Below are 23112 nucleotides of genomic sequence, written 5' to 3'. Positions count from 1 at the left end.
TTGTTGTTGGAAGCCCCACTTCGTAGGCTTTCTGTTGTTCCCTTTGCTGCCATGTTCACTGGGATCTTTCTGGCGGATCTCAGGGAGTTTCTGGGCAGAGTTCTCGGCATTAATGAGATCGTTTCACTAGTCTCCTTACTTAACAGAATTAGAGTTCCTGTCACGCCCAACTGTAAAAGCAGCTCTTGCCTCATGTGCAAGATCAGTCAGTCCTTGCTTACTTGTTTTGTACACAGCCGTTCTTGAATGATCTCTCTCAGGCTAGACTCTAGACAGTGGGAAAGCTCACTTCTACACACCTTCCTTTTCTCGTCTCATGGTCACCAGTGCAATTCTTACCTTGTATCTGCCCCCTCATACTTCTTTAATGGCATTGAATCCTCTGTCACTCTAGGAGATGTGGCCAGCTGACATCTGTGGAGGTCAAGTATTAGCAGCCCGTGTATTCCCGCCTTATTCTTGCTCACTCTGGATGATTCTTCTCTGATAGAGCATATTCCCATGACCCTAGTTGCCAAGTGCGAGGATAATATTTTATTTTGTTTCTTTGTTGGGTTTTATTCTTGTTGCTGCTGCTGCTGCTGTTGTCATGATCTCTAACCAGTCCACAATCCAAAGCCTCAAGTCCCTTTTACGTGTTCTTCAAATTCCACAAGAACCACCTGCTCAGGCCTACACCCGGAACCTCCTCTTATATCCCCTCTGATGGCATTGACCATTTTGGAACCCTGACTGGGAGGAGGGTCTGTTTAATCTTTATCCTTGGTGTTTTATCTGTACACAAAAGCATATGAACCTTGAGAATACTCTGTTAAATAAATGATAGCTTTGTGCTAACTCAGTCAAGAAAATCCTTTAACCCTAACACTGCCTTTGCTCTGTGGTCAAGATCTGACCCTCTTACTGGACAGCTCACGCACATGCTGCACCTCATCATTTCAGGCGGTTTGTGTCAGAAAATCGTTTCCCATTAGCACAAGGAGAAGCGGAGACAGTGTATTTATTTTAATATCAAATGCCTGACAGAGCTCAAGGACTCATTTGAATTCAGACTTACAAAGATAGGTACTACTGTGTTTCAGTTTTACTCAGTAACTTCCTGGAGGAGATAACAGGATTCAAATACTTTAGAAAGAGGCAAATTTGGATCTAACTTAGGACACCTAAGTCAGTAACATACAGGCATATGGAGAATTTGCATGGAGCCTATAGAAAATCCAGGTTGCTCACCTGTACCTTCTACATCGCTTCCAACTCTTTCCATCAGCTGCTCTTACTGAGTAAGACATTGGAGCCCTCAGAAGTCAGAGAAGGCTAACAGATCTGCCACTAATGCTGAAGAAAAAGTGCATGCAGAACCAAGCCAAGATAACAATGTGTGACCAGACTTGGAAGGGTCATCCAGGTGGGGAAACTTTGCATCAGACATAGCCTATGTAACAGATTTATCTTAGTTATGATTAAAGCAGTTTGGGAACAGGTACGTAACTATCCAGGAGCTAACTCAAAATCTCTCCCTAATGTACTCCCTAAGGAGACCATTTTTGATGCTCAATAGCACAGACTAGATACTTGCCTGTGACTTTCAGATATCTCGAGTTCAAATGTCATTGCAAAAGACCAGAGACTCCTCAGAGATCCTTAAATAGGGATGGTTCTGTACAGTTTAGAGAATGACCTACCATACCCATTGTATTTTGAGTCTTGAATAAGTTTATTAATTATATAGCAAGCAAAAATAATAGAACAGTAATTAGGAGAGAGAGAGAGAGAGAGAGAGAGAGAGAGAGAGAGAGAACAAATTATTAGCAGACCGAGTGCTCACAATGTCTGCAGACAACCAGAGTAGTTGGACTGAGGGAAAATTGCAGTCTTGCGACATGCACCAGAAACTGACCAGGAAAGTTAAGGAGTCAGCTAGAGTTCCTGACCAAGCTTTCTCTCAGTAGCTGAATGGCCAGCTTCTTTCCCTCTGTGGGCATTTTTAGGTCATGGGATAAACAATAATAACCATGTTTGGTAGTGGGTTACCTTCTAGCTGTTCTTGAAAACACAATGTTTTTATTCTTGAGGCATTTTGCTCTTCTCTTTACTCCTAGTTTCAGAATTGGGGGATGGGGGCAGACAGTTCTCAGCGGATGGGTCTGGAGAGCTCTTTGAGATGAATCAGCTTGAGTCTGAAATGGAGGGACCAATCCCACTTCCTGTGTCAGCTTCTCTGTGAGCTCAGAAGTCACTTGGGAATAGGCAATACAATGTACACTGCAGAGACCAAGATTGGGGTGGGAAAAGAGCAATAGCAAGCTGGGGGAAGCCATGTGGATCCCACTCAGTCACCTTGATAATTGTCACATGTACCAGAAGGCATATGTTGTGTCCTTTCATGTGTGCAGAACATAGACAAAGGATCCGCTCAACACAGACAACAGTGGCTGATGGAGATTGAAGTCTGGTGACCTCACTTATAGATAAGCAATGAAGACAGAGTGTTTACTAGAGAGTGGGCTCTGTCTTTGATGTCAGGCTGCTCTTGGAATCTCATTCTCTACCCCACAATTTCTATGTTACAAAGAGACTTTTGCTATGTGGGTTACTTTTTTTCATTTTTTTTATTGTTGAAAGTCTTTTAATGGATTTCATGATAATATTATAAAAATAAAAACAAAGTATGAACATTGCTGGTTGACCAGGAGGACTTGTCACAGTAGCTGATACTGTGAATGGGGAGACTGCTGCCCCGGTCTCTGTGAGTTCATGTATGCTGTGTCAGTCCTGTCTTGTTTGGAAGGTGCGTTTCCTTGGTGTCGTCCATCCCACTGGCTCTTACAATCTTTCTGCCTCCTCTTCTTCGAAGTTCCCTGAGCCTTGAGGGGAGAGGATTGATGAAGACATCCCATTTAGGGCTGAGTGTTCCAAGGTCTTTCCTATTCTGGGCTCTGTCCAATTGTGGGTCTCTGTATTCGTTCCCATTTCCTACAGGAGGAAGGTTCTCTGATGATGGCTGAGAGACACTGGTCTATGGGTGTAGCAGATTGTCTCCAGGGGTCATTTCATTGCTGCAGTCCTGTAGCAAAGCAATAATATCAAGTAGAATACATCTTAAACCACTGGGTTTGAGATGACTCTCTGTGCTTATAATTTGGGGTAAAAGTACTTTTGTTTACAAACTATCTTGATAATTCTAGTATATTCCACATACTGGCCTTTCTTTGTAGCCCCTTCCTCCTTTAGTGGGATGCATAGGTCAAGAGACCAACTTGACAATAGCAGGTTTTATATTCTTATGTTGTTAAGTGACCCATTTTTGTTGTTTTTCCTCATAGGGCTTGGATTCTCTTCAGAGACTCATACTGAGTGGTGGATCTTGTGAAGGGCTCACTAACTCAATTCCTGCTCCTTTCATGTGTGTTATATACTGAGAGCCCTGAGAAGGAACTGTTCCTCCCTGAGGAAGGAAACTGCCGTGATTTACCAAAACCAGAAATAATCCACATGATCACAAAATGAGTCAGGTTAGTAGCTGCCTGTCATTGTATTTCAAAGACTGGGGGGGGGGGATTGAGTGGTGGGCATATGTATCAAATCCAATTAGTCTAGTGCCTATAGTTTAACATGTATGCTGAGATGCTGGAAAGTAGATTGAAGCTTCATTTTTGCACTGTGTGAGGGAAGGAAATAAAAACTATACAAACCTATTTGGTATTTGCTAATGCTTTTCTAAGATAATAAATATATATATATATACATATACATATATACACACACATATACATACATATATATATACATATACATATATACATACACACACATATATTCATACATACGCACAGACACACATACACACACACACACATATATATATACATATATATATATATATATATATATATATATATATATATATGTAGTGTTTTGAGATGGGTTTTTTTTTAATCCTGGAACTCACTCTAGACCAGACTGACCTCAAATAGACTCAAACAGATATAACTGTTCTGCACCCCTGCCCTACACCAGTGCTGGGATTAAAGGCATATAGCACCACTTTCTGGCCTAATATAAACATTTTTAAGTGAGAGGTTTTGCAAACAGTAACAGAGATGTTTGAAGCACCATGTGTTTGAAATAGCAATAAAGGCCACCTATTCTAAATAAGTCTTATCATTATTCTGATCAACTTAGAGTCTTACTTCAGAATTACAGTTGGGTATTTTCAATACCTTGGAAATTTAAAGCAGATTTTGATGCCAAATTTTTATAAAATACTGTGTCTCTGGCGTTAATAATAATATTTATATTTATTATTTATTTAAGATATGTGGCAGCTATATAGCTAGGTGTGTCTATAAACCTTGTCTCTCAATAGACAAACAATAGTACAATATAGTCCCAGGGAACCTGAGTCTTAGCTCTGCTCCTCTCGGAGCTTTCTGGGCCTTGGGCAAAGTATTCACAGCTTCAGCCTAAGACCTCTTTGCCTCAAGTAAAGTATTATTGTCTGGTGAGAGGAGTCAAAGAAACAGCTATTAATTCATTTGCTCTGTAATTATCTAGTGACGCTCTGTATCCATACCGTCTGAGGCAATTTTGTTGGTGTATGTATTCTATATGTTTTATATGTGTCATGCATATCATGTATGTGCAGCACATATATCTCCCGTCCCAGTGCCCACATTCTAAGTTTATACTCCAGTTGAAAACACACACAATTGCAAGTTGAAAATCCTTCAAGGGTCCCTCCTCCCTCTGGGGTAAAGCTTGCATTCCTCATTCGCCCGTTTATGTAGCCCCTGCATATATGTCTGCAATGGCTTGGCTAAGATATGAGTGTGTCTTTTGATGGTTCACGGGCTGGAGCCTGGTCCAAGTGTGGCTACACTGAGAGATACTTCAGGAAAACGGCTTCGACTTTTGCAAGAATAGAGATTCCAAATTCATGGAGAGAAAAATGACAAATTATAGCCAGCAAGCCAGGGATGTCACAAATGCTGTCATGGAACTGGAGAAAGAAGTGCTCTAGGGAACAAGACTAATCCTTCCCAGAGTTCTTTAGACATCTATGGGTCAAGGGTGATGTCCGCCTCCTTGATGGACCAGCAGGAAGGCCTTGTCTTGGGAGCATGTTTAGCTCTTCCTAGCATGTTTACCCATGTATGGAAAACTGGGTGTGTTTTTATGGACCTTCAAGAAGTGCTATACCTGGGTGAAAGAAAGCAAACCTCTCATTTTGTTTTAATTTTGGTCATATCATATACCCAGAGCTTGCCCTTGAAATTGTGGCTGTTGCTGCTCCCTCTTTTTTTTAGCCCAGGAGGCTGGCATTCCCAAAACTAAGCACAGTGAGGGTGGAAGGTAGCACTAGCTACAGACCTTCCTACACAGGGACTGAAGGAAGGACACCTTTGAGTCGAGAGGTAGGGTCATTGTCTTAATGGTCTGTGTGGCTTTCTCCATGGCTACATGTAACCAGACTTAACAGATTAGGTACTTTCGTTCTGTGCAGGGTTTTGCTTGTCAGCTATGCCTCTTTTAAAATTCAAAAATTAAAAAGAGAACTCGCTGAGTTGCCCTTGAGTTTTTTTCTTTATTTCCTCATTAAACATGTTATAGGATGAGGTGTGCAGGTCAATGATAGAGAAGGGGGGAGGAGGGGTGAGAGCAGCAGAGTGCAAAGTGTACGTGAGACCCTGGATTCTGTTCATGTGACACCCCCCCACAGAGAGAGAGAGAGAGAGACAGAGATAGAGAGACAGAGAGAGAGACAGAGACGGAGAGACAGAGACGGAGACAGAGAGACAGACAGAAGAGACAGAGAGAGACAGAGAAAGATAGAGAGAAAGAGACAGACACAGACACAGAGAGACAGAAACAAAGACAGTGAAAGAAACAGAGACAGGCAGACACACAGAGAGACAGACAGACACACACAGAGATAAAAAGGCAGAGAAAGAGACAGAGACAGACACACACAGAGACAGAGACAGAGAGAGACAGAGAGAGACACAGAGAGAAACACAGAGACAGAGAGAGACAGAGACAGAAAGAGACAAAGACAGACACACACGAGATAGAGAAATACACACAGAGACAGAGAGACAGAGAGAGAGAGAGAGAATATAGACTGAGGGAGTGTTAGGGTTGTACCATCTTAAAATAATTCAAATTGATATGTTGTCTCTTTCACACTGAAGTCTGAAGTCACTGTAACTTCAGAAAGGGCCATTTGGCAGCAAAACATAAAGGTTGTTTTGAGGGACATGCTCTGCCTACCAAGGCTGGACAGAAAGTAGCCTTGTCACCAAAGAACTCACTGGAAGTCTAACACATCTGTATAAAGGCTTTGAAGGAACCCTTATCTTCCACACATACTCTCCCACCCTCACACACATCTCTTGGTAACAGCCCTGGCCTTTACTCCCTGGCTCCAGTCTCTCATTTGTCCTGTCCGTCCTTCACATGCTTGCTGCTCTGTGTCTAAAAACCATAAAACCATCATGGGCTCTCCCATAAGGATCCCTTTGTCTGTGCAAAATTAATAAAACTTCCCTTTTGGAGACAAAGGAAAGGGATCCAGCAAGCCATAGGCTGCTTAAAGATTTTTCCACTCAGAAGCCAGCCTCATCTTTTTGGATCATGATTGACACCCACAGACAGTCACGTGACTTTGCCTGACTCGAGAAGATGAAGTGTTTAATCACACATGCAGAAGAGACAATCCAAACACTTGTGATTTCTTAATGAGGGCCCTGCTTCCAGGAGCAGGAATTGCTAATGTCCTAGCCAGTCCCCAGCCAGGCACCTGCTCTGCTAATTTCCCATTGTTTCTTCTTCTCTCTCTCTTGCTCTGAGGAAGGTTGCAGCTCTTCCTGTCAGGAGTAGCTGGACTGACAGTGAGAGATCAGAAACAACAAGCTTATGTTGAGGAGGCATTGACTCTGCCCTGGAGGGTTAAGATTAACTTGTGGGGCCACAGGAGCCCAAACCACAGAGACTGGAATACTGCAAGGCAGTATCCCGCTACCCGGACTCTCTCCTCTCCTCTCTCTTCTCTGCTTGCCTTCCCTGACCTCATTGCCTCTACTTGGAGATGAGTCCTTTCCATATGGTAGGAAAGATGGAGTCACAGCTTGACCCTTTCATGTTTCCAACTGTGACATCAGAGGGGAAGCCACTTGCTGCTCAGCTCCACACTGAGATAATCCTCAGAAGGACCCACGAGAGCCTGGCTCACCTGCTCACCCTCAACAATGAAATGTGTTCAGGGATGTGGGACACATGCCCAGGGACATCGCAAGTCCATCTGAGTAGGGCAAGATGCAAGAGATCAGAAGAGGGACAGAAAATAGTTCTGGGTTTCAGCATGTAGTTTATTATGAATCCTTCCTACTTTTCCCGTCTCTCCTGACTCACCGATGAGTACCACGGGGGCCTTTGCTCCCCAAACGTGTTTCATTCTAGAGGGCACTGAAACCAGGCATGTGCCTTACCCTTACAGTCACTTACTTTCTCATCATGAGTGGTCCCCCTTCTTCCCTCTTCCTCCATCCTCCTCCTCCCTATTACACACACACACACACACACACACACACACACACACACACACACACACACACCGAAAGCAAGCGACAACAAAACAAGCAATAGCAAACTGCTACAACGTCATCACCAAAATGGAGGAGTGAAACATGATATAGTTCTTTCTCTTCTTACCTCCCAGTTCTCTCTCTACCCAAAAACTCTGGCAAAGCACTGATCTCACTTCAATCTGTTTAGTTTTATTCCACTGTACTTTTATAATTAGAAAACACAATTTGCATATACAGAGTTTAAAAAACAAACAAACAAACAAACAACAGGAAAGGAACTCTGGACCATAAGCAAGATGTGAGCAGTCGTTGGAAGCCAGGAGACCCAGCTTTTCTAGAATTACCATGGGAAAGAGTCACAGGTGACAGGGTTTATTAAAAATAAAAAGTGGGAAGCATGAAAAGTAGCAAGCAGCAGTGTGATCTGAACACAGCTTCTGAGACCTAAGGTTGGGTGGGGGGGTCACTGTGAAGGCCAGTGGGGTTTGCGGTCAAGGGAAAAGAACACAGAGATGTCAACATCCGTGAACCTTTTCTGGACTTTTCTTTTTTTTTTTTTTTTTTTTTTCCGGAGCTGGGGACCGAACCCAGGGCCTTGCGCTTCCTAGGTAAGCGCTCTACCACTGAGCTAAATCCCCAACCCCTTTTCTGGACTTTTCTTGCATTCTTCCTGCCAAGTGCCCCTTTTGATGTTGGTACCAGTTGGATCTGGGCTGTCCCTAAAGTCACGTATTGTGGTGATTTGATTAGTTTTGGCCCCCCATAGATTTTTCAAAGTTTGGCCACAGGAAGTGGCAGTATAAAGGGTATGGCTTTATTAGAGTAGGTGTGGCCTTATTGAAGGAAGTATGTCACTGTGTAGGCGGCCTTTGAGGTCTACTATGCTCAAGTTCCACCCAGTGTAGAAGAGAGTCTCCTCTTGGCTGCCTTTGGATCAAAATGTAGAACTCCCTGCTCTTCCCACACCATGTCCCCTGAACACTGCCATGCTTCCTGCCATGATGATAATAGACTAAACCTCTGAAACTGTAAATAGTCCCAATTAAACGTTTGCCCTTATAAGAGTTGCCTTGGTCATGGTATCTCTTCACAGCAACAAAACCCATAATTAAAACACCTGCTAAAGACTTGGGTGCTCCTGATGGCAAAGTGGGATTGGAAATTAGGGAGCGGGTTCTGGTTAGAGAAAGTGGGTCACTGTGGGTGTCCCCTTGAGGCACATATTTCATCCCAGTCCTTTTCTCTAGCTCTTTGCCTTGGCTTCCTGAATACCATATGGTGATACTGCCTAGCCACGGGCTCCCAGCCGTGATGTTCTCCCTCGGCTTATAAGCTCAAAGTAACTGGGCCAAATGTCCATGGAAATGTGAGGCAAAAGAAAACCTCCCTCCTTTTACGTTGTTCACGTCAGGTATTTTGTTACAGAAAAGCTAACACATCCATGGAGTTGCTTGTTTTTTGCCATCATCATATTTATTATTTTCATTATTATTATTCATGTTTGACTTTGTTTGTTTCTACCAGGGTTACATCGTAAGTTTTATAGATTGCTTAACTAGTGACAGTCGCTGTCACTATCCCTTGAACACGAGTTACTTGAAGAGGAAAGCAATCATTTCTAAATTTCTGTCATTTTGAAAGAAGCAATTTAATAGTCTAGTTTCTCTTCAAATAGAAGAGAACAAAGTAAAAAGAATCAATTTGTCTGTCTTAGGGAAGATGAGTTGCAAGGAACATAATGAGGCTGGAAAGAACGTCGTGGGGCTGACTAGAAGGCACTTGAAATTCCAGGTTAGGAACTGAAGAACTGGACTCGGCCAGCACTGTGAAGTAACATTTATCTTGGAGTCAGATGACCTCCAGGCAACAGTCCAGACCCCTCAGAGGAGCTAGAACTAGGTCATAGAGTAGGCTGTCCGTTCCTCCTGCTCTCTTCCCGCCAGCCTCTCTGGTCTCCTGTGCTATTTAAAAGCTACCTTTATTTTACAGGATTTTTTCCTCTCTCTTGTTCTGTTTATGTGTGCATGGTTCAAACTGGACTCTGAAACCCCAGAGGCACCTGTGCTCATATGATTCTCCTGGTTCTTTGGCTGAGATTCTCAAGGCTGAGTTACTTCCACCTATGACCTTGTTCCCATTTCACCCTGGACCCAGAGAGTGCAGCAGAGAGAAGCCGCTCTCAGATTGCCAGCAATGACAGTGCAAAGTCTACAGGCACAAGGGCCACTGAAATGACATGGGTGGAAAGGGGGTACTCAGGAAAAGCTTCCTCGGTTTTAGGCACTTCCTTGAAGTGGAAATCACCAGAGTAACATTTCCCAAACACTTTGTGTGGAGTCTTAGTCTGTGGGAAGAAACAAACAGTAGTGTAGGTCCAGTGGGTTTGAGAAATGGACAGTTTTGCAAACCAACTTGGACTCTTTTCTGAAACCCACAGGGCGCTGGTGGGCTTTTACATCTCACAGGCAAGACATACCACTGGGGCTTTGTCTACTGAGCCCTTTGACCTAGAATATTTTGCAGGTCTGAAATTTGGTAACACACAGAACAGGAAGCCTGGCTAAGATCACGTCCACATCCCATTCTCCAGCTAGAATCCACTGCTGGCTTCCCCTCTGCTCTCATTAGCTTCAGAAGCTACCAACCTCAGAAGGAATTGGCTTGTTCAGCATCCATCAAATTCCCTTGGAAATTACTCTCAGAAATTCAGACCCACAGAATTTCAAGCGTGTTACACTCACAGCCGATGATTGACTGCAGCATTTAAACCTTGCGTGTGATACAATAAGAACAGAATGGATTCGCCCCGCTCGCCCAATCGAAAACAGCAATTTCCAAGGCTACTTGTTTTTGGTAGAAGCCAAGCAATTTGGGAGAGAACTCAGAGAAAAGTCTCCAGGGGGGTGTCGTTCAGACTAAATGCTCTGCACTTAAATTGGAGCCATTCCTTTTGAACTGGTATTTTATGTCTGGCCCTTTTTTAAAAAATTCTTCTCTTGTTCATTACATCTTGAACTCAGTTTCCCCTCCCTTCACTCTTCCCAGTCTCTCCCTCACCTCCCTCCTTCCCCCTGATCCATAACTCCTCCATTTTCCTTCTGAAAAGAGCAGTCCTCCCATCAGTATCAACCAAAACATGGCATAGCAAGTTACAATGAGACGAGGCACATGCCCTCATCTCAAGGCTGGACGAGGCAATCCAATGGGAGGGAAAGGATCCCACACTGAGGCAAAAGTGTCAGAGCGCCCTCCACTCTCACTGTTAGGAGTACCAAAGAACACCAAAGAACACCCTGTATGCAGAGGACCTAATTCACAGCTGTACAGGGTCCGGGTTGGTTGCTTCAATTCCTATGAGACCCTGTGAGCCCTGCCTAGTTGACTCTGAGGACTGCACTCTTGCCGTGAATGTGCATCCGGGAGGAATCCAGTCTATGTCATTCGCCATTTAAATGTTGCCTTATTGTGCTTGTCAGCGTCATCTGTTTTAAGGGTCTCCAAAATACACAGGGCCTGATTGCTTCTGTAAAAGGGGTTTGGCGTTCAAATAGACAAATTCCTGAGATGGAGATTTTTTTGACTCGAAAGAAAAGTATGCAGGGGCTGGGAAGATGGCTTGGTGGGTGAAGCGCATGCAAGATGGGAGTTCGGGTCCCTCACATCTATATAAATGCCAGTGTGCGTGTGAGGAGGAATGCCTATAACCTAGCACTTGGGAGGCAGAGATGAAGGATCGCTGGCACAAGCTGTCTAGCCAGCCTGGCCAAGTCTAGAAGCTCTGGGTTAGTGAGAGCCCCCGCTTCAATATTTAAGATGGAGAACTATTAATCTTATCGAGTATACCCAACATCAACCTCTGGCTTCTACGACTGTGTGTTCGCACACGCAAACATGCATATATAGAAGCATGCATACTGCACAGAACACCCATAAATAGGTAAACAAACAAATGACCAAGCAGAAGAAAAGCATGAAGAAAGTTGAGGTTGCTCCTGTGTGGAGCACGGTGTCCCTGCGTGGCTGCATAGATGAACCCGAACAGGATGATGAGGTAACAGAGAGAATGTGAACCCAAACAGACGGAAATAGCTGGGCTCAGGTGGACTAGGCTCTGGGATGGAGAAACCACGGACAGCATTCTGGAAGCTCCATATGTTTATTATTCGGCGTTGAACATGGAGGCGGGGTTATTGCATACAGCTGAACGAGGAGGAGGAGTTTTGCACACAGATTAACAAGGAGGCATTGCATAACCTTCTGAGCCAGATGAACTTAATTGGATAACTGTAAACACTTTTGAGGATGCCCAAGCTGAGAAGCAATGTGATTGGATGTACATTTCAACTTCAGAGATTTAAGTAGCTATTATATAACCAAAATGGGGCGAGGGGGACATTAAAGGGCCAGAAAAATCTGTTTGTGGACTGTTGATATCACTCAGGTCAAAATCTATTTACTCAAAAAGAAGAAGCAGTAGACATAAAGTTTTAATATCCAAGCATATTAAAAAAATAAGAGGGAGAGATAATTCACAAAGCCCCTTGCGCATGCGCTTCTGTGCCTGCGTGCCTGCGTGCCTGCGTGAGTGCCTGTGTGAGTGCCTGTGTGAGTGCCTGCTTGCCTGCCTGCCTGCGTGAGTGCCTGCGTGCAAGCCTGCGTGCGCATATAGGCCAGAGGCCATTCTCAGATGTCATTCCCCAGTTGCTGTACTTGCCAATTAGGCTAGGCTGGGAAACTCCAAGGATCTACCGGTCTAAGTGCTTTTACCAAGTGAGCCATCTTCACAACCTCACAGTGTTTCTCGTTTGGAATGATAGCGTCCCGTTACGACATTTAAAAATCTACCTCGAATTAGATAGAATTTTTATCCAAAGGAAACCATTTGATACTCATGACCCCCATGCTTCCGAAACGAAGAATTGATCCTGAGCAGAAACTTCCGGTGATTAACCCGTCCCCAAACCACTGGTTTCTGAAAGTGGGCAGATGAACACTCCACACTTGACAAGGTTAGGCTGTTGGTATTGAAGCGTCAGTGGTGGTACCAGAAAGTACAAAACCAGCCTAACTTTTGCAGCGGTAGGTTCCATTATCGGGAACACTCTGCACCCCTTTATCTGTGTCTGCTTCATTCTCTTACCTGTGCGCCTCGTGTTGGCCCTGCTCTCCCCAGGATGGATCCCGAAGCCGTGCAGCTGGAGAAGCAGCACGTGCACAAGGTCTATGAGAGCACCGCCCCCTACTTCAGTGACCTTCAAAACAAAGCTTGGCCCCGCGTCCGCCAGTTCCTGCAGGACCAGAAGCCAGGCAGCCTCATCGCTGACATTGGTAACCCATACTTCTGTTTTGCCGTATGTGATCTCTTATTAAACCGACACAACCTTCCTAATGCCGCAGTCCTTTAATACAGTTCCTCGTGTTGTGGTGACCCCCACCCCAACCATAAAATTATTTTGTTGCTACTTCATAGCTGCAACTTTGCTACTGTTATGAATCGTAATGTGAATATCTGATATGCAGCGTATCTGAGATGTGACCCGCAGGTTGAAAACGGCTGCTTTAAAGTGTTCACTTTAGAGCAAAAATTCACGTCATCAAAGACACCAAGCAGAAAACATCTCCCAACTATACTTAGAGATCCTTTATGTACATCCTGCATCAACACCAACCTGTCACAGATAGAATCAAATAAGGACGGAAACGATGCCACGTTAGACGTTTTCAGTTTAGAGACTCTCACATTTGGAGGACGAGTTTTGTATTCTTGGCTCATGTTGAGTGGTTCCATATTCTTTTATGAAAGAACCAGACTTGTGAGATTATGAACAAAGTCTTACACCCTTTCATTTCTCTGATGGATCTCTCCTTCCCCAACCCCTGTTTATAGGCATCTTATTGCTAGGGTATGCCTTTAATTGAGTAGTACCTCCATAATTGTTGATTTATCTGGAGAACTTCAGCATCTTTCTGAATTGAGAAGTAGTCAACCACAGTTGAAGACTGAGGTTTAAGGTGTGATTGGACTCCACGTTCCAGGAATCACAAGCTTGCTACAGTTAACTCACTCTTAGTCTGGGTTGACATCAGTCTTAATACTGACAGGAGAAACTGCTGGGTGTGTGCCCAGCATATGACAGAGGATATAAGCAGTCCAGAGTTTAAAAAGAGGTACCTACCATGCTGAAGGTGAGAGTCCAAAGAAGCTCTCTAGCATGTCAGTTTTTAAAACCAAATACGGTTTCCTGGGGTCAGGGATGTGGCTCAGGGATGGTATGCGTGCTCTCTGTGTTCAGAGCCCTGCGTTCAAATCCCACTGCCACAAAATGGAGAAAGGTATCTGATTTTAGAGACTGCAACAAGCTCAAAGGTCCTACTGTCCACTGTCCGGTGTCCATGCAAAGTGTAAGACTTTCACACGGCTGGGGAGGAAAGGGGCAATTCACTAAGGAGGTTTAGGAGAGCAGCATATAAAATAAGGTGGTGTTTTTCTTATATCTTATGTCTAAATAAATTCTAAAATGCAGCAAAGGTTTAAGTGTAAGAAAATGAAATTAAGAAGGTTAGTGAAGGGCTGGAGAGATGACTCAGCCATTAAAGGCTAGGCTCACAACCAAATATATAAGAAGGTTAGTGAAATTACCTTTAAAATTATCCTGATACATAAGGCTTCTCTGTGCCTTTTGTATGTTTGTTTGTTTGGTTGGTTGGTTGGTTTTTGGTTTTGGGAACGGGGCTTCCCTTGTAGCCCTGGCTGTCCTGAATCCCACTACCCAGATCAGTCTGGCCTCTCTGCCACAGAGAACGTCCTGCCTTTGCCTCCCAAGTGCTGGGACTAAAGGTGTGCACTACTCTCTCCCAGTGCCTCTCTCTACCGGTATGCGTCTCTCTTGCCCATGCTTTAAAAATCGTCTCTAAGAAAAATAAATTGGTTGTCATACTTGTGGTGTGTTCTAAATGTATCATAAACACTGGATTGGCGAACACCAACTCACTGTCCTGGGGAAGCCTCTGGGGAGGGAGGTGCAACTATGCACTGATCATGCATTCTTGTCAGTTACCCTTGTTTGCTTGGATTTCTATTTCAGGGTTTCTTATTCACTGTGTCTTTCTGATTTGTTGGCACTGGACTCTCGGTCAACATATTCTACTCATGCTTGCACAAAGTGTTGTCTCATGCACTCTACCCACAGACACTGTAGCCTTCTATCAGGGAACACAAGAATGCTTCAGGGAGGAGGGGTACATCTGTAAAAACCAAAAGCGCACAAAAAAATTTGCAAAAACTTAGGCATGAAATAAACTGTGAGAAAGACACTTAAATATATATATATATACATACATACATATATACATATATATACATATATATATTGTGTTAGCTGACATAGACTCCACTTAGCCAAGGCCAGAGGAACCTTTACTTACCTGGGCTTTGTTAGGACAGCAATGTTGGAGACACCAGATCTAGAGAATATACTCTGAGGTTTTATGTATCACTGGTGTTACCAAAACTGTGAGGAAGTCATCAATTATACCTCTACTTTCTGGGCTTGTGACTGACATGGTAAGAGTTTACAGGAAAGGAATTGGGCACAGTCTGTCTCTGGGCAGTTTGTGAGAGTTTCATAATCTTTTACAAGCTGGTGGGTTTCATCGGGGAAAATCGCAGTTGGCATGAGAGCATGAGGTCAGCCTGAACCTGGGTGGGTACCAGATAGATTGGTTCCAAAGTTCACCTGTGATGGTCCTAACACATGCATGGCTCAGCCGGACCTGGCAACTCACTAAGTGTCCGGAACTAATTAATGGGCTTGGATTTTCTTCCTGGACAACAATCTGAGGGCCACAGCAAGTCACTTTGTTGCCTTATAGTGCATCTTCCACAATGACCAGGCAAGGGCTGTCAGTACTACTTTTAGGGATAAGAATAAAGTTGATCAGCTAGATAAACAGCTAATATGGAATGAGTCAGTAGCATAGAAAGGCCATATTGAAAACCTTGCTCCTATAAACATTTTAGTCTAAAGATCTAAAAGCAAGCAGAGAAGTATATAAGTAGTATTTCTAATAGAAACCCACATGTACAATGAAGGTACGCTAATGAAAATTCAAAAATGAATTGTCGGGATACTAAGGAAATATGCTAATGCGACCCTCACTGTGACCCTGTCCACAACCAGAACAGGAAAGAATAAAATCTTTTCTTATTTCACACGATATTTTTAAAAAGGTTTGTAAAGTCCTAGATCCTGTCATTGGTGACAACGTGTCCGAACACAGAAAACATGATGCGTAATGAAATAAATTAGACACAGAAAGACAAAGGTTACATGACCGCCATTAGATGTGTGACTTAAAAGCTCTGAACTCCCAGAGTCTAGGGAAGTGATTACCAGGAGGGGGGACAGAGATGGGCTGGGAAGAAGATGTGAATCGTGAGGCGCTAGTCTAATGATGCCCAGGTTCAATTAGTCAAATCGAAATGATAAAGAGAGATGAAGCAGCCCAAAGCCAAATGGTGAAAGGATATAAATAAATAATTCCATGAGGTTGGAGAATTCAGATGTGCTTTAAAATGTCTTGGCAGATAATCTACACACAGGGCTCTAGTTACAAAGCCATGGAAGAGTAAGCAATGGAAGAAACCACTCCAGCACATCAAGTCTCCAGACACTAAGTAACCCATGCTAAGGACAACCCTTCTGACCAGCTCGCTATGCAATCTTGACCTGTTTGTGTGACTCTTGTGCCTCTGGAGGCATGTGCCTGGATTTCCCTCTCATGGACACACAGATAGTTTGTCCAGCTTCAATATCTCACATATTCATCCGTGTGAGCTGCCCAGGATTAAAAGCTGCATAATATCCGGGTTAAGGATACCAGACTACTTTTTCCCTGTATTTTGACATAGTCCTTGAATCCCTCTCTACCAATCACTAGATATATCTGTAGTAAATACATTTTTTACCCATTTGATTCATATATGATTTAAGTATTTAAACGAATCAGAAAACAGTAACTCTTTGATTACAAAATGAAGGGTGTGTTTTAAAGTAAAATTGAAATTCAAGAAGAAATAATGTTATTCTAACCGGCAATTCTTCCGCTGTGCTGGATTTAGCATAAATAGGACCGCTGGTTGGGGAGGGAAGAACTCCATTACTAACAAGGCAGAAAATTCAAAGATGGGCACTTTCTCCAGACCCAGATCCCTTAGCTAGGGGTTTTAGGCACAAAGCTTTTGTAGGATCTTTTAAGATGCCGTATTAGTAAGGCAGGCACTGAAATAGCTATAATTTTAGGGTGGTCTGTGTTTTCTGATAAATGGTTGTTGCTATCTGTAGATCATTGAGTGCACTGGGCTCTATAAATCTAAATAAAAGTTTTTAATTAGAAAGCTGTGTCTCGTCTTCTATTTTAATCCCTCCCTGCCCCCGGAATAGCTAATTCTGCAGCTAATGGTTGGGATAATATGGGTAAAGTGTGTGGTGTATCTGAATGAAAGCACCATGAAAAACATCACTTTGTATGAAATAGCCTAATAAAAATTAAAATCAACTTGTTGGAATATAGAAAGTGTGTATCCCCCACCCCCACCCCTCTCTCTTTCCTACACACACCCCACAGGAAAAAAAGAAAATGGCTGTTTTTATCACAGGGTGGAAGAAGACAGAGAAAAACTGCTTTCACATCCCCTGTTTCACATGGTCCAGAGAAATAATCTATGATAGCTGTGTTTATGGCTTGAAAGTGTGGAGCAAGCAAAAGGACAAAGACACATAGCAAATGGTATCGAGACAGAAGCAGAAAGTAGGTAGAAAACATCATGAAATCAGTTTACAACATCCAGCAGCAGTGTTGGGGTGAACGAATGTCTCACTGTATAACCCAGACTAACCTGAACTGGCCACCCTCTGCCTCAGCTGAGATTACAGGTGTCTGCCCCCATACTATTTGGGAAACTGGAAGGATAGACATTAAGGGAACATGGAGACTAGCATAAACAACGCCTTCCGGGGTTCAACAGCAGCAACACTGAGACATACAGGAAACATTGCAACTGACCCATGTGGCCTTGGCAGTTTACCCAGAGTGGGCTGGTCCATTTCACGTCTATTGTATATAGCATGAAAGGAAGCGTGTGGGTTGAAGTTGTTACTTAGATGAGTTCAGAAAGTAAAAGAAAGACCAGAGCTGGATTCTTACCCAGCTGGATTCTGCTCATAATTAACTCCAGAAACACCTGCCCTAACAACACCAAAAAATGATATTTTTGTGCAAAATAAGACAAATTCTTCAGTCACTAAGACTCCTGTTGACTTTTATCTGGCTGCCTTCCCAGTTTCAACGGTCATCTCTCATTGGCACTAATTCTTTAATGATTATTCGTTCATTTGATGCAGTGAAAGGTATATGGCCAGTGACAGATCTCTTCAACTCTGGACTCAAAAAATGAACTTAAAATGTGCATTACATTTGTCTCTTACAACAACAACAACAAAACAGAAAAAAGAACTCTTTTAGGTGAGATATTAACAAAGAGCAAAATGTTAAATGTAGTTGTCGTTTGTCTGGGGATGTACCTAGGTGGCAGAGCCTTGCCTAGGGTGATGGGGCCCTGGGTTCTATTCTAAGTACAAATGGAAAGCAGGGTGTTTTTTTTTTCCCTACAAACATTAGGAAATTTTCACTTTTGTTATTTTCAGCAAATATTCACTCATCTTGATGGAAAAGACTTTGATGAATTGGAGCTGCTAACGTCCGTAGATACTTTCTGGTACAGAGTACAGAACTGAGAAGACGTGAACATTCAGACACTCCCCGGTGTCTCTTCAGAACTTGATTATTAACGAGATTTTGAAAGGGAACAGGAGCATTATGGACTTGCTGTGGTATCGGGGATGCTCAGTGTACATCTGAGATCACGGGAAGACCTGCCTTGTTGAAGGACCTGACTTCCTTGTTACCGGGAAGGCTTCTCCTTGCCAACATCTCAGGCTCAAAAAGGCGTCATGTTCAGAGGTTCCGTTCGAAGTGATGTCATTAGAAAAGGACATGGGAGGATGAGTCGAGAATACTACAGAGCTGGGCACCAAGAGAAAAGAAACCGAGCCTCTTTGTTATGAAAGGCTTTCTGAATATCCCCCACCATCTGTCATGATTTATGAACAGGCTCTCACCAGAATCCCCGAAGCAATTTCCTCTTTCTTTTCTCAGAGTGTATCTTCCAAGCCAACGAAAGGCGAAATGAATTTCCAAGATACTTATTAAAATGAGGCTATCATCTTTGACGTGGACAGGACTCGAACGCTGAAATACAGTGTCACTTAGACTTTCCCTGTGACTGCCTTCAAATAGCAGATACTTTTCTCCCTAAGCATTAGGAGCGGTGGCTGCAGGATCTAAAGTGAGCATCTAAGCCCAACCATTTATATCATAAGGATAACACGGGGAAGCTTTTCCGTTTATTATTCACCTCCTCTCGTCACAGCTGGCACCAGGGAACCTTCACACTTTTTCCTTGCCTCGTCATTTTGAAACAGTGTATTAAGGTGGAGTTATTAAAGGCTGTCCCAGAAGCTGCAACCTCTGCATTTAACTAGTGACTGATCTTCTTTGTGTCCCAGAAAAAAACCCCAAATAAGAAATGCCAGTACATTAGAAAATCAGCTCACGGGCTGGAGAGACGGCTCAGCGGTTAAGAGCACTGACTGCTCTTCCGGAGGTCCTGAGTTCAGTTCCCAGCAACCACATGGCGGCTCGCAGCCATCTGTAATGCGGTCTGGTGTCCTCTTCTGGCGTGCAGGTGTACACACAGGCAGAACACTATACATAATAAATAAATAAAGCTTAAATTTAAAAAAAAAATCAGCTCACTTGATTTCTTCATCCACTTGTGGGAAGGGCTTAATTTACATATCCGAGGCTGAAGGTCATGCTAGGAACCAGGTGCTGATGCATGCCCCTAGTGTGCCAACTTCTAGGAAGAAGTGAATTGGTAAAACTCACTTGAACCCAGGAGTTCATCCTGGGCAATACAGAGACCCAGTCTCAAAAGAGAAGTTGATGGCAGTACGAGAAGGGTGTAGCAATTCGTCATCCATGTTACTCTCTGTCATACTATAAGATTTGATTGACCTTAGTCGTTGGACCAGGTACTTGGACTCCTGCCACTAGGAAATGAATATCAAAAATGGTCTTTTTCCCCCCTAGACTCCCTGTTAGAGCTGTAGACTGACCCAACACAGATGCCTTGTACCTACCATTAACCTGAGAGGGCATGGAAAGATGTCTCTTCTTCAGTCTCAGCCCTATTTTTAAAAGCCACATTTTATTGTCTAGATTTTTCTATTCATAGACATCGAAAAGTTGTTAGCAGTCATTTGTTTAACACGGTCAGGGACTGATAAGACCCATTGAAGCAGATATTTGACACAGCACGCAGGCACGAAGTGAAATGTGTACATCACCATGATGACACTGACCCTCTCATGGTCCGCCTCAGTTTCTGGATGCTGGAGCTTGTGTTTCCCAGAGACAAGCCGGCTCGTGAGTTTAGGTTGTGCTGATGTGATGCACTCCGTGGGCAATGCTTCAATAAATATTCCATACGTGTTTCTTATGTCAATACTTGACTTTCCTCTCTTCTGTATGAAACTATGTCATTCTTCTCTGAAGTGTTGCATCTTGGTCATTTAATATAAAGTTTATCCGTTATAGCACATATTAACTTGCATTGTTCCAGTAAGGACAACATGTGACACTGGCTTTTCTCTTACAGGTTGTGGAACTGGAAAGTATCTTAAAGTGAATAGCCAAGTACATACTCTGGGCTGTGACTACTGTGGCCCTCTGGTAGAGATTGCCCGGAATAGAGGGTGTGAAGTCATGGTATGTGACAACCTTAATCTCCCCTTTAGGGACCAGGGCTTCGATGCTATCATCTCCATAGGAGGTAAGGCAGCCAGGCCACAATCACACTTTGCCATGAAAAACCACAGTCACACAACTCATGTGACTCAATGTCCATTCTGTGTAGAGGTCTATGCAATGCATTTTGTCTAGTTTTAAAATATGCGCACTCTGCTGCATAACTTATTTGACTCCTGCCTAATGCAGTTTTGATATGTAAGTGGTTTTAACTTTCAACTTTCAGGCACTTGCTGTATTATTTTGATAATTCTGTTTTGCTACCTGCAAAAAGAGTGTTGGGGCGCTTACTCATTGAAAATGTACTTTGCTCTATTGAGATAAGGTCAGACCCTCCTGACACAAAGGGGATTATTCAGGTTTCATGTCAACAAAAACAGACTCCAGCAGTGCCCTTGTTAACAGAAAAGTCTAGAACTAAGGTATTGAACATCCTCTGAACAAGTATGTCATCCACTGGCACTCAAGTTCCCGGAAAAGACAGGCCCTACCTGGTCCTAGATTTCATTGTTTTACCATGTCTTTCTGTTCCTAATTCTAGAAGTTGATGATGAGTACAGGGAATTTTTTTTCTCACATTTCACAAGCCTCCCCAGTAAACTCCATGCCAAAGCAAACAAAAGAGCAGAAATACCAGCAAAGTCCAGGCCTGAAGCATGCACAGATGCATGGGATTAGCTCATTTTACCCAGTACTCCTTACTGGGAAACCCCAAATTCAAGCAATCTTCCAGCCAAGCATGATGATACACATTTTTCCTCTCAGCATTTGGGAGACAGAAGCAAGTGGATTTCTGGGAGTTGAAGCTGGCCTGGTTTACACAGCAAGTTCTAGGACATCCAAGAGTACATAGAAAGACTTTGTCTGAAAAATCCAAACTAGAAACAAATGAGTCTTCTGCTAAGTTCTCTTCAGTGGTAAAATCTTTTGCAGAGCAAATTACTTGATTCACCATATTTTTTATAACTAGCCTTTTGACAAAACAAACTTTACCAAACTACCAAAACAAGGTGATCTTATGGAAGTTGACTACCATTCATGATAGTTAATGGTCTCCTCAGATGAGAACTGTATCTTGGAAATGGTCAGGAACAATGGAAGATGGTTGCCATGGGAACCTCCATTATGCTGTCTTCTGGAACTTAAAACTGTTAGACGCCTTTTGTTGTTAGCATTGGTCTGTGCAGGTTGCGCTAACAAAACCTCACGGATTCCTGTGTTTTAAACAGTAGACTTTTATTTCTTCCCTCAAAGAACAGCCATACCAGCTCCACAAATGAGCCTTCCCAAAGGTCCCACTTCCTGTGGACATAGTCTTTATTGTAGTGACACAGATATATCAAAGGGTTCATTTTACCTACGCAACACCATGCTGAGCTCTGAATCTTTAGCAGGAAAAAATATTTTTATTTAATCACCTTTCTAAAGAACTAGAAATTAAAGAGAGTTTGAGAAAAAGTTGGAGTCTTTGTTCTCGTAAACACAAAGCTGTTTGGGTTGGTTTTAGAGTCCACAAGGCTCAGTGCTACTCAGCTACGGTGACAGAGAATGCGGTGTTGACTCCTTATCTGTTTTGGAGAAATGCTCTATGTTCCTGTGTCCTCAGCTTAAGGGTCCCACCTTTCCCTCGCAGAAAACAAAGGATGCTACACTCTCATTTGTGTCTGTTCAAAAAGCTTATGTTAGAATTCATCACGGCTCTCCTGAATATATGAAGCCCGTTATAGAAGTGGGTTCATTACCACGAGGTAAAAAGTCTCTAAACCACAGAGTTGGGGAGAGATTGGCATAACTGTTTCCAGAAAGAGGTGAACCGCAGACAGGACATCTAGTACATCTGACAGGAGCGTGGGAAGATTTATTTATTACATTTGTGTCTCAAAGGCAACTTACCACTGAAGAAAGCCCACCCAACATAGCTGATAACTCATGAGTAAGTGTGACAATGTTCAGGCAGCTTCCCTGAAGAGTCTCCTCTCTACCAGCCTCTACTTAGTCTCTATATAGTCTCAGCGAGCGGGTCAGAAGTCTTGGAAATTTTGTGAGCTTCTGGTCTTCCTGAGTCTCACACTACACCTCCCTTCAAGTTTTCAATTCAGACGAAATATCTACAGTGTCCCCCAAGCTCCCCACACCTCACTCAGTGCCCTTTATTATGTGTGCACTAAACTATAGGAAGGAAGCCAGAATCCCCTCACCTAAGCTAACCCATTGGTTTGAGGAATTGCGATCATCTGGAAATGCAACCCGAATAGATTTCTACTGTTTATAGTTTACGTAGTCTTTGGCATTCGGCTACAGTAACAGAAATGTTCTGATATACCCCATTACGATTTAATTGTGAAGGTCTTGTGAGGCATGGTAGTACATACCTATAACCCCAGCCCTGTGCTGGCTGAGGCAGGAGAATCATGAGTTTAAGCTTAACTTGGAGTACACAAAGAGGTGTTAACTGAAAATAAATTAAACAAACAAAAATGTCCCTTTAAGTTCCCAAACATGCTTTTAGGAACTATAGCTAGGAGGTAACATGATGAGGTCATCTTCAGTTATATTTCCCATGTAGAATAACACGAGAAGTTTCAAAACTCACTCT

The 23112-nt window shown here is 43.2% G+C and overlaps 2 protein-coding genes across 6 annotated transcripts in view; one reads left to right on the top strand and one right to left on the bottom strand.

Annotated features, from left to right (window-relative positions):
- Erich1 (glutamate-rich 1) overlaps positions 1–23112 on the bottom strand; it is a gene marked incomplete at its 5' end in the record, with an annotated part of 52793804 nt that overhangs the window by 19807325 nt on the left and 32963367 nt on the right.
- The window catches only part of Trmt9b (tRNA methyltransferase 9B (putative)), a 55664-nt gene that overhangs the window by 21534 nt on the left and 11018 nt on the right, over positions 1–23112 (top strand). For 3 of the 6 annotated variants that reach the window (NM_001436851.1, NM_001107314.2, NM_001436850.1), the window contains 3 exon segments: positions 3324–3512; positions 12760–12914; positions 20368–20541. In NM_001436851.1, the coding sequence (NP_001423780.1) occupies positions 12761–12914; positions 20368–20541 (328 nt within the window). In that variant the 5' untranslated portion in view covers positions 3324–3512; position 12760. 6 annotated transcript variants of the gene reach the window in all.

The sequence above is a fragment of the Rattus norvegicus genome, chromosome 16 (genome assembly GCF_021556685.1).
Source record: "Rattus norvegicus strain SHRSP/BbbUtx chromosome 16, alternate assembly SHRSP_T2T, whole genome shotgun sequence".
Classification (NCBI taxonomy): Eukaryota; Metazoa; Chordata; class Mammalia; order Rodentia; family Muridae; genus Rattus; species Rattus norvegicus.
This window is presented reverse-complemented; position numbering and strand designations above follow the sequence as displayed.